Source organism: Solanum lycopersicum, chromosome 3 (assembly GCF_036512215.1).
Source record: "Solanum lycopersicum chromosome 3, SLM_r2.1".
NCBI classification, from domain to species: Eukaryota; Viridiplantae; Streptophyta; class Magnoliopsida; order Solanales; family Solanaceae; genus Solanum; species Solanum lycopersicum.
The window spans coordinates 11,937,789-11,950,474 of record NC_090802.1 but is presented as its reverse complement, the minus strand read 5'-3'; the positions used below and the strand labels follow the sequence as shown (position 1 = coordinate 11,950,474).

The following is a 12,686-nucleotide window of genomic DNA, read 5'->3' as shown; positions in this document are numbered from 1 at the left end:
CCCAAACCCGAATAGGATGCATCACAATAGACAATGAAATTCTTACCTTCCACTGGCAAGGTGAGAATTGGTGCAGTAGTCAACAGAATCTTGAGCTTCTGAAAGCTTTCCTCACACTCATCCGACCATACAAATGGGACATTTTGCTTAGTCAAGTTCGTCAGTTGGGAAGCAATGGAAGAGAATCCCTTGACAAATCGGCGGTAATAGCTAGCTAAACGAACAAAGCTCCTTATTTCTGACACATTAGTAGGTCTTACCCAATTCTTCACTGTCTCAATCTTAGAAGGATCTACCATCACCCCATCCTTCGAAACCACATGCCCCAAGAAGGACACTGCATCTAGCCAAAACTCACACTTGGAGAATTTGGCATAAAGCTTTTTCTCCCTCAACATTTCCAATACCATTCTCAAATGCTCCTCATGTTCCTCCTTACTTTTAGAGTATATCAGTATATCATCAATAAATACGATCACAAAGAGATCCAAATATGGCTTAAAATTCCCATTCATCAAACTCATGAACGCAGCAGCGGCATTCGTAAGACCAAAAGACATCACTACAAATTTGTAATGCCCATACCTGGTTCTAAAAGCAGTCTTTGGCACATCCGTTGCCCGTATTTTCAATTGATGATAACCGGATCTCAAGTCAATCTTAGAGAAGACACAAGCACCTTGTAACTGATTGAACAAGTTATCAATGCGAGGAACAGGATACTTGTTCTTTATGGTTACCTTGTTCAACTTCCGGTAGTCTATGCACATCCGAAAACTCCCATCCTTCTTCTTCACAAACAAAACCGGAGCACCCCAAAGAGATGCACTTGGTCTAATGAAGCCTTTGCTCAACAACTCTTGAAGTTGGGTTTTTAACTCTCTTTACCTCTATCACAAAGTCTACCACTTCTTTAAAAGATTACGCTGTAGCCGCTACCTGTATGGTTGAAATCCGCAACTCTGATCTCAACCCCTTCACAAAACGGTGAATCCGCTCTTGTGGACTGAAACAAAGTTGGGTGGCATACCTTGATAATGCACGAAACTTAGCCTCATATGCAGTAACCGACATCCTACCTTGCTCTAGGCTCAAGAACTCATCTCTTTTCCTATCCCTCAAAGTCTGGGGGATATATTTCTCCATAAACAAGCTAGAGAATGAGGCCCAAGTCATAGGTGGTGCCTTTGTTAGTTGACACTCAACATGTGACCGCCACCACATTTTGGCGTCCCCTTGAAACTGATAACTCACGAACTCAACACCAAACCGTTCTACTATGCCCATCTTGTGTAATAGCTCATGACAGTCAACCAGAAAATCGTAAGCATCCTCCGATTCAGCACCCTTGAAGACTGGAGGTTTCAACTTCAAGGACTTACTGAAAAGTTCATGTTGATCATTTTTCATTATAGGCCCTGTAGTCAGACGAGGAAATATGCCTATTTCCAATGGAACATTCATGCGGGGAGCCGCAGCAGTTGCCTGTTGTACTTCCGGACCCTGAGGTGCTGGTGTAGAAAACACTGGAGGTGTTTGACCTTGATCAGATAACCCACTATGATAAGCAAGAACCTGATTTATCATCTCTGGGGTAGGTTGGGGTGGTAGTTCCTCATTCTGCACTTCCTCAGTTTCCCCTTCCTCACCCTCGCTTACTACTTCTTCAGTTGGTGGAGGAGTCACCGCCCTAGTACCAGATGGGCTAGGTGCTCGTCCTCTTCTCCTAGAGGACGTCCTCCCACGACCTCTTCCACGGCCTCTTGCCGTTGCTCTTCCTTGAGCCACAGCCCCAGTGGCTGGTTCAGTTATATCCTGCCTTGCTGGTGTTGGTGTTGGCGTAGTCGTTGCTCTAGTTCTAACCATCTGCGAAGGAGAGTGAAGATGGTCAGATACCAATTTGTATCACCTAGATACCAATTGGATTCAAGTAGTAGCACGAAAGAAAGAATGGAATTTTCCTAAAGTCTTATAGCCTCTCAAAGAAAAGTAAAGGCGTCCCCCTACCGTTCCTTAAGACTCTACTAGACTCGTTCTTGTGTGATAAGACCAACGAACCTAATGCTTTGATACCAAGTTTGTCACGACCCAAATCGGGCCGCGACTTGAACCCACACTTCCCTCCTGTGTGAGCGAACCAACCAAATCTAAACCTTAACATTTCAATGTACTATCAACATAAAGTAATGCGGAAGACTTAAACTCATTTATAAAAACCAATTCAATAACTATTATTTCCCAAAATCTGGAAGTCATCATCACAAGAACATCTACTTCAAATTACTAAAGCTAAGAGTTTCTAAGAAGCTAAAAATACATAAAAGCTAGTCCGTGCCGGAACTTCAAAGCATCAAGACATGAAGAGGAAGATCCAGTCCAAGCTAGAAGCATTAGCTCACCCTGATATCCGGAGTAATGAAGACTAGCTAGAGTTATTGTTGAGTCGAAGATGACGGCACGTTTGCTGCACTCCACAATTAAACAAGAAGAAAACATAAAAGTAGGGGTCAGTACAAAACACGAGTACTGAGTAGATATCATCGACCAACTCAAAATAGAAATCAATATATACCAAGTAATATCATAAAATCAACTATGATACGCAACATGTAGCAACAACAAGTATTATGTCATAATCAATTACCGTCAAATTCACACATGAGGACTCAAGCCTCAATACCATACTCATTTGGGAATTATGTTCATTAGATTGAGTATATTAACATCTTTCAAGATTCATTATCTTTATTTCTCTCGTGTCGGTACGTGACACACCGTTCCCTCATATTCATTAGTCCTCTTGTGTCGGTACGTGACACTCCGATCCCCTACATCTACGTGTCGGATCGTGACACCCGATTCACTAATTCTATGTGTCTGTTCGTGACACCCGTCCCACTAATTCTATGTGTCGGTTCGTGACACCCGATCCACTAATTCTATGTGTCGGTTCGTGACACCCGATCCACTAATTCTATGTGTCGGTTCGTGACACCCGATCCACTAATTCTATGTGTCAGTTCGTGACACCCGTCCCACTAATTCTACGTGTCGGTTCGTGACACCCGATCCACTAATTCTATGTGTCGGTTCTTGACACCTGTCCCACTAATTCTATGTGTCGGTTCGTGACACCCGATCCACTAATTTTATGTGTCAGTTTGTGACACCCGTCCCACTAATTCTATGTGTCGGTTCGTGACACCCGATCCACTAATTCTACTTGTCGGTTCGTGATACCCGATCCAGATTCTATCCTGGTGTCGGAACGTGACACTCCAATCCTCATTCTATCCTGGTGTCGGAACGTGACACTCCGATCCTCATTCTATCCTGGTACCGGAACGTGGCACCCGATCTATATTCTATCCTGGTGTCGGAACGTGACACTCCGATCCTCATTCTATCCTGGTACCGAAACATGGCATCCGATCCATATTTTATCCTGGTGTCGAAACGTGACACTCCGATCCTCATATACTATCCTGGTACCGGAACGTGGCACCGGATCCCCTAATCTTCTTCTATCAATTCATCAAGCCTTCTTTCTTACCAAGGCATCATCAATCTCATTATTTTAGTTAATCACGCCTTCTTTTATACCAAGGCCTCATCATTAACAAAGAGATTAGGGTTTTTCAAGATTTGGGATTCAATAACTTCATCATGCTTATATAATCACAATTATATAATTATATTCATGCAAGCATACAAGTAAGCACATAGCAGGGTTTACAATATTATCAATACATATCATTCGCTATTAAGAGTTTACTACGAATATCATAAGAGAAACCATAACCTACTTCCACCGAAGATTCTTGATCAAGCAAGCAAATTTCCCAAGCTTTTGTTTTTCCTCTTCGTTCGTCTCTCTCTATCGATTCTCCTTCTCTCTCTTTCTACTCTTTTCTTTTTCTTATTCAAACCCTCTTTCTTTTACCCTAATTAACATGTAATTAAGTGTAAAAGATGACAATAATAACCCACAATTTAACTCAAGGTTACCTCTTTTATCCTCCAAGAAATTGAGTTATTAATATAAACCCACAAAATATATAATTATAGAAGGAATAGTCCAAAACGCCTCTTTAAAACTTAACTAGAAATCCGACTTCGACTGGGATTACGCAACCTGTGACGGCCCGTCGCGCCTGCGACGGTCCGTCATGCAGGTTCGTTAGAGACTCGATTTCCTTAAGGAGTCTGTGACGGCCCGTCGTACCTACGACGGTCCGTCCTGCACTTCCGTCATGACGTTCAGAGAATCGTTCCCTGTACCAAATTCTCAAGAGTTGAAGTGTTTTGAAACGGCGGATCACGACGGTTCGTTGTGCCTGTGACGGTTCGTCCTGCAGGTCTGTCACAGAGTTCAGAGAGTTGATTTCAACACTCAAATTTCAGAATTCCCAAGTGTTTTGGAATGAGACACCCTCGACGGTCCGTCGTACCCATGACAGTCCGTCGTGAGGTCCGTCGTCTCAGCCAGTTTTCCAGAAATAAAATCTGCTGCTCAAAACGACTTAACACGTCGTTACAGATTAATAGTAATAGGAATTAAAGGATTAACTAGAAAAAATTTAGGAACAAAGACATTAATTATGATATATGATAATAGATGGTCAGATATAAATAGAGATTGCAACTCCTCTATTCTAAAACTATAAATAGAGATCTTCATAATTCAGAAAAGAAACAGAAAATTCTAAACAAGAAGCTAGAGAAAGTCTGTGGTACAAACGCCATTTAATTCTCTACAAATCTATAAGTTTGAGAATTCAAGTATTCAAGTTCAAAAACGATCGAGATCAAGACCATCGAATTCAAGAACAAGCTCGAAGCACTTGAATTCAAATAAAAGTCAAGATCAAGATAAAATTCAAGTTCATTAAAGATTCAAGAACAAACTTTAAAGCCTTTGAATTTATATTCGATTATGCGAATTCAGAGGAATCATAGAGATTGTAACACTAGCATTTGAAATAATAAAATCGGTTGATGCTATAATTTCCCGTTCTTAATTATTGTTTTCTCAACGCAAAATTTATCGTCTACAACTATATAAACTATCTAATACGATTTTAAGATGTAAAAATAGAAAAGTTAGAATATTGAAAATGTAAATCTGCCATATTGACAATCAAATAAAAAAGTTAGTGCATTAGTGAAATTATGAAATAACTATTATGATATTGAATTATTATTGTTTTTTGAACTTTTGCTTTAAAATGTCTTTTAAAAGTAAGGGTAAAATTAAAACAACCAAAATCTGCTAATTTTCATCTTATAGCGCTAGTAATAACCATCATAGGTTGAGTTCTATTAATTAAACTTCAAATTCCATATGATATTGAAAAATGATTTTCTTATTAAAAAGACACATCATGTCATTCTTCTTTTGCCTAACTTTATATGTTACATAGATTATTTTGAGATAAAAGAAACATTCACATTTTTTTTAAAAAAAGTCAATCATTTATTTTGGGAGCAAATACAAATTCGTCTAATCTTTTTCTATTTATTTATAAATATAATGAAATAATAATCATAACTCAATAAGAAATTGATATAATTATTCCTAAAATTACAATAAGACATTTACTCCAAAAAAAGTCATTACATTCCAATCAATACTAATTATGTACAAGTTTGCAATAAATGAAAAAGAAAAGTAACAAAATTTGATACAATACTGATAATAATATATTCTACAAAGTTGTAAGAATTACATAAATTCAATATGAAATTAATATAATTATTCCTACCACTTATAATAGGGCATTTCCCCCTTTTTTTTAAAAAAAAATTCGTTGAAATTCATAGTATAACTATACACAAACTTACAATAAATAATAAAAGTAGCAAACAATGATATATTACTATGACATGTTTTCAATCTTGAATTAGAACAAATACTTCTCACAAGTGATGGAAAATTGTACTTTATTTCCTAACAAAAAAAAAATCTGCACCAAAATACTAAATAAGATATATAATTATGGCAAAAGAAATTAAAGAAAGAAGTACCTACGAAATAACTTCTTTTTTAGGAAAAAGAGTTCAAATGAAGGAGCACATTAAAAGTAATGAAGAATTGAATAGAAAGCTTAGAAATGAAAAAGAAAGAATGTTACGCGGTAGAAATGACTTCCTTTTTTAGTACTTATAGTAATAAAAAAGAACAATAACATAAAATTGAAGTAAATAACGAATTTGGATGATAAAAAAATGAGTAATAAGGAAATTAATTATGCGTAAATGAGTTTTTACCGTAAATAAACTTTTATTAGTAATTGAGAGATAGTGGGCTGCTAGATTTGATTTGGATTTTACTTCATTTGATTGCTATGTTTAATTAAGCCACATCACATTTTTCTTACTCAACTTTATATATATATATATAAACATTTTTGATCTACTACAAATGAATTAGATTAACACTTAATTATAGATTATTTTTTTGTTAATTTCAATTATTTCATTATTAATGGTGGTAAAGCTACAAAAACTTTCTTTAATTTTATTTTTGTAAACATTTAAAAGAAGCCAAATGTCACGATCCGAAAACGGGTTTGATGACACTCGTCCTATTCCACCAAGACAAGTCAGCCTAAAATCCAATAACAAAGTGCGAAAATAAATGACAATCCAACAACTATTTCTATTATGAAACCAAGTCATATTAATTCAATTCTCAAAACCAGGTTGTCACGTGCACAAGCCTCTAATGTAAATATTAGAATTGAAACAAAATAGAAGTCTAAAATGAAGTTGTCTTTCAAGTTAAAACAAAGTCATAAACTGGAGTAGGAAAGTTCGCTGAGATGACAAGCAGCTACCTCACAACCCTCCACAAGATGCCTCGGAAACGAAAATAATGACAGGTATCATGAAGATCCGGGCTCGTAACCTACAAAAATTTGTAGAAGCAAGGGGTGAGTACCAAACCACACGGTACCCAACAAGCAAACCTCTAAACACAAGTTAAGTGAACAAAATACGGGTACTCCTTACACCCTATCTAAACCTCCACGCTACAACCTAACAGTTTACAGTTTACCAAATACACAACTCAATAACCACACTCTATCAGTTTACACATTCTCAATAATAACTCAATACTCAACAGTCACAAGCTTTATAGAGAAACAATCACAAGATTAGCAAAACACGTGTTCAAGTTCAAATGTGCAATGCCATGAGATGCAATGTCAAATAAAGTGATGCATGTCTTTCTTAACGATACACACCCGCTGTCTCTCAGTCTGGGACCCATGGGGGATATATCTGTCCATGCATATGTCGCAGCGCACGACACGACCCTCGATAATAGTAACCTTTGTGGCGCGCGATATGTCTCTCAGAATATAATATCCATCGCGGCGCGCGATACGACCCTCGAAATGGTACATCTTCTTACCATAATCATGTCTCAGATACAATGCAAATGACATGCTCAAATGTAAATGAGGAGATAACCATTTTGATAACAAAGAGCAATTTACTACAAAGAATACAACACCAACAAATAAGCAACAAGTCTCAAAGTCATTCTCAACAGTACACAAGGTAATACACAAATTTCATACGCTTACCAAGGGTTTAGAAATCCACTTGCCTTAAATAAACGAACTATCACTCTGGGATTTGAGTTTTTCTTTTTCGTTGAGCTTCCAAACCAATGCAATCTATTCAAGTACATGGTCTCAATAAGATTTCGACACTAACAACACTCATGTTATATAAGTTTAGCTTAGACCCAAAAGGTTACCCAAATTTATAATTAAGTTCCTAAGTCTCGATGATCATTAACTTGTCAAATTCTTATATTTTTCAAGTTTCAAGCCTATGGTTAAATCATAATTTCTCCAAAAACGACAACTCTAATAACTTTCTTATAATATAGTACACTCGATATTATATTACATATATCAATATATCAAACTTGAATCTTAATATGAAAACTATAAGAAAAATGCAAAAATTAATTACGTATTCAGAAGCTTCAAACTAAGCCAAAACCATTTTCACGCAAAATATTCCTTGAATTCACTAATTACTATGTTATATTCTTGATGAGGTAATCATTAGTCATCACTGCCTCATCATTGGCCATATATTATTTGATTGCCTCAACTTCCAATCACTAATCACAACCTCGTGATTTAATTTAAACAACAATTCTTTCAATTCTTCTATCTTTTTATATAATGTTAATGCTAATGATATCACTAAATAAACAAGAAAATTGGGTAAACAACATTAAGAAAATTGATATAACCTGTACTCTCGTGGTTAACTTAGTGATGCCACACAAGTTTCGTTCTTCCTTTTCTGTTTGTTCTTTTCTTCTTATTTTTTTTCATCAAGCGCAAATTTCAAGTTTCAACAATTAGGGCTTTTAGCTTTTATTTCTCTTATTCATATATTTATTTATTTTCTATTATTTTCTTTTTTTCCATTATTATTAGCAACAAAATAATCCTTTATTAAGTTTGAAAAATCATGATAAGTCCTAAATTTTTTTTACAAAGCTATCAAAAAAGTTATTATAAAAATAATGGTTAAAATTAATAAAACGACTGAATCGGTCATTACAGTATCCACCACTAAAAATCGTGTTCGCCCTCGAACATAAGGTGAAAGAAAGTACCCGAAGCTTCTAAAAGTTGTGGATATCTAGCACGCATGTCAGACTTAGTCTCCCAAGTTGCCTCTCCCACTTATCGGTGCTTCTATTGCACCTTCACTAAAGCAATCTCCTTGGTCCTAAGATTTCGAATCTGCCTATCCAAAATAGCTATAGGCTCCTTCTCAAATGTCAAGTCTGGACCCAACTCCACAAAATCAAGTGAAAGCACATGAGATTCATCCAAAATATACTTTCGAAGCATAGAGACATGGAAAACAGGATGAACTGCTGACAAACTAGGTGGCAACGCCAACTTATAAGCTACCTCTCCCACTCGGCTCAAAATATCAAAAGGTCCAATGAACCTAGGGTTTCCCTTCTTTCCAAACCTTATCACACCCTTCACGGGTGATACTCGCAGCCAAACATGATCACCCTCCATAAACACCAAGGCTCTAACTCTCCGGTCTGCATAACTCTTTTATCGACTCTGAGCTGTCAATAATCTATACTGAATCATAAGGACTTGCTCCATAGCATTTCTAAGCAAGTCTGTATCCAAAGAGTCCATCTCCGTCGAATCAAACCAACCAATCGGAGACCTACACCGTCTTCCATTACAAACCCTCAAATGGGGCCATCTGGATACTAGAGTGATAACTGTTATTATAGGCAAACTTTGCTAAGGGTAAATGTTGATCCCATCTAGCACCAAAATCGATCACACACGCTCGAAGCATATCTTCCAATACCTGAATGGTCCGCTCAGATTGACCATCTGTCTGAGGGTGAAATGCCGTACTCATATCTAACTGAGTACCCAAACCATGTTGTAATGCCTTCCAGAAATGAGAAGTAAATAGTGAACCTCGATCTGATATGATAGAAATCGGAACTCCATGTAGTCGCACAATTTGACTGATATATAGCTCGGCTAATTTTTCTGCCGTATACTTCACCCGAACCGGAATGAAGTGGGCAGACTTGGTCAGCCTATCTACAATAACCTAAATGGAGTCATAACCACCTGCTGTGGTAGGTAAACCCACAACAAAGTCCATAGTAATCCGCTCCCACATCCATGTAGGAATAGGCATCCTTTAAGATACACACCCGGGCCGCTGGTGCTCACACTTGACCTGCTGGCAAGTCAAACACCTCGAAACAAAGTCTGTTATATATCTCTTCATCCCCCACCACCAGTAATGCTGACTCAAATCATGATACATCTTTGCCGCTCCCGGATGGATGGAATACCGAGAACAATAGGCCTCCTCAAGGATCAATCTAATCAAATCGACTGTCTTGGGCACACAAATCCTTCCTCCGATCCTCAAGACACCATTAGAATCAAGGACAACCTCCTTAGCTTCCCCTCTCAATACTTTGTCTCGAATGAGACATAACTTTTCATCATTAAACTGGTGTGCACGGATCTGCTTGACTAAAGAAGATCGAGCCTCAATAAAAGCAATCATCCCATCACTCTCCTCTGAGATCTGTAATCGGACAAGACTGTTAGCTAACAATTGAACATCTCTAGCCAATGGTCTCTCCTCAATACTAAGAGGTTCAAGACTCCCCATACTATGAGTCTTCCTACTCAAAGCATCGGCCACAACATTGACCTTCCCCGGATGATACAGAATGGTCACATCATAGTCTTTCAGCAACTCAAGCCATCTTCGCTGCCTCAAGTTCAAATCTCTCTGAATAAAGATATATTGAAGACTCCGATGATTAGTGAAGATCTCACAATGCACTCGATACAAATAATTACGCCATAACTTAAATAAAAATACCACAGCCGCCAACTCTAGATCATGAGTAGGGTAGTTTTTCTCATGGGACCTCAATTGCCTAGAAGCATAAGGAATCACTTTCCCCTTCTGCATCAACACACCAACCAATACAAATCCTAAAGTATCACAGTACGCTGTAAAGTCTACATCCTTCTCAGGTAGATTCAACACAGGAGCTGAAGTCAACAATGTCTTGAGTTTTTGAAAGCTCTGCTCAAATTCATCAGACAAGTGAAATTGCACATCCTGTCGAGTCAATCTAGTTAATGGAGCTACAATAGTAGAGAAACTCTGAACAAGTCGTCGATAATAGCCTGCCAATCCCACAAAACTCTGAATCTCAATAGGTGAAGTAGGTTGCGTCCAACCTCTAACTGCCTCAATTTTGGCCGAATCTACTCTAATACCCTCATTGGACACCACATGTCCCAAGAATGTCAAAGAAGTAAGCTAGAACTCACACTTTGAGAACTTGGCATACAACTTCTCTTCTCTCAACCTCAGAAGTACAATCCTCATGTGTCGGACATGGTCCTCCTCAGTCTTAGAGTAAATCAAGATGTCATCTATGAAAACAATCACAAAAGAATCAAGGTATGATCGAAATACCCCATTCATCAACTCCATGAATGCTGCAGGGCATTAGTCAATCCTAAGGACATCACTAGAAACTCATAATGCCCATACCGGGTTCGAAGAGCTGTCTTAGGGATATCTGATGCCCTAATCTTCAACTGATGATACCCAGACCTCAAATAAATCTTAGAGAACAATGATGCTCCCTATAATTGATTAAATAAGTCATCAATACGCGGAAGATGATACTTATTCTTCACTGTTACTTTGTTCAACTGTATGTAATCAATACACATCCTCATAGTCCCATCCTTTTTCTTCACAAACAATAAAGGGGCACCCCAAGGTGATACACTAGGGCGAATAATACCCTTACTCAATAAATCGTGCAACTGATCCTTTGATTCTTTCAACTCTGCTGGGGCCATACGATATGAAGGTATAGAAATAGGCTTAGTACCTGGCTCCAAATCAATAGCAAAATCGATATCCCTATCGGGAGGAAAACCTGGAAGATCAGAAGGAAATACATCGAGAAACTTCTAAACCACAGGAACAGAATCCATGGGAGGTGATTCAACTCTAGTATCCCGAATAAATGCTAAGTAAGACAAACACCCTTCTCCACCATTCTCTGAGCACGAATAAAAGAGATAACCTTGCTAGGATAAGAACAAGTAACACTCTTTCACTCAACCGTTGGAACACCAGGCATTGCTAATGTCACAGTCTTAGCATTACGATCAAGGACAACGTGATAAGGAGAAAATCAATCCATACCCAAGATAAAATCAAAGTCTACCATCCCCAGAATGATTAAGTCTACCCAAGTGTCATACCCAACCAAAGAAACAAGACAGGATCGATACACTCGATCCACCACTAAGGGCTACATGGGTGTAGAAACACGAATAGGTACAGTCATGCTATCACATATCATATCAAATTTAGCAGCAAAATACATATACACATAAGAGAATGTAGAACCTGGATCAAACAACACAGACGCAGGTCGATGGCATACTGGGATGATACCTGTAATAACAACATCAGAGGTCTCCGCCTCAGGTCTCCCAGGGAAAGCATAACAGTGGGATCCTCATCCACCTCCAGCCTAGGTGGTACCTCTACCCCCATTCTGCTGAACTGCAACACCACTACTAGAAACTCTATCACCTCTACCTGACTGAACTCTGCCACGACCTCTACCCTGTGGAACTGGTGGTCTAGTGTAGAATGAAGAATTAGGCCGAGGCCCACCACGAACCCTTTGAGAAGTACACTGCCGCATTAGATGATCGGAATCTCCACAAGTAAAACAAAATCTCTAATATGGGAACTGCTGTGTGGACCCTGAAAATCCACTATAATTGCCTCGCCCTGTAGGTCGCTGCTGTGAACCGTACGAGCCTTGACCCGGGCAATAAGAACCCCTATATGTCTTGCCACCCTCAAATATCGGCATAGATGCATGAATAAGTCCCCGCTGCTGAAAAGAACCACTCACTCTCTGTGATCCCCTACCTCCAGATGAGGCACCATGAAACTGACCTGATATACAGACCCTTTTAGGGTCCCCAAACTCCTCTCTCTCCATCAATTCCGCCTCTTTGGTGGCGCTCACAATGTACTGGAAAGAAGCCCCCTCCCTAGATGTCCGAAACACAGCTGACCTG

The 12,686-nt window shown here is 38.5% G+C and overlaps 1 protein-coding gene across 1 annotated transcript; it reads right to left on the bottom strand.

The window, feature by feature from the left end:
• Positions 1 to 8,735: 8,735 nt before the first annotated feature.
• Positions 8,736 to 9,074, bottom strand: LOC138347402 (uncharacterized). Its single transcript, XM_069295701.1, has one exon. It carries the CDS (start codon positions 9,072 to 9,074, stop codon positions 8,736 to 8,738), a length of 339 nt encoding a protein of 112 aa, XP_069151802.1.
• Between the last annotated feature and the right edge of the window lie 3,612 nt (positions 9,075 to 12,686).

What these genes read in the sequence shown, in the direction of transcription:
- LOC138347402 (XM_069295701.1), bottom strand. Translation starts at nt 9,074, where the DNA reads ATGGAGGGTGATCATGTTTGGCTGCGAGTATCACCCGTGAAGGGTGTG.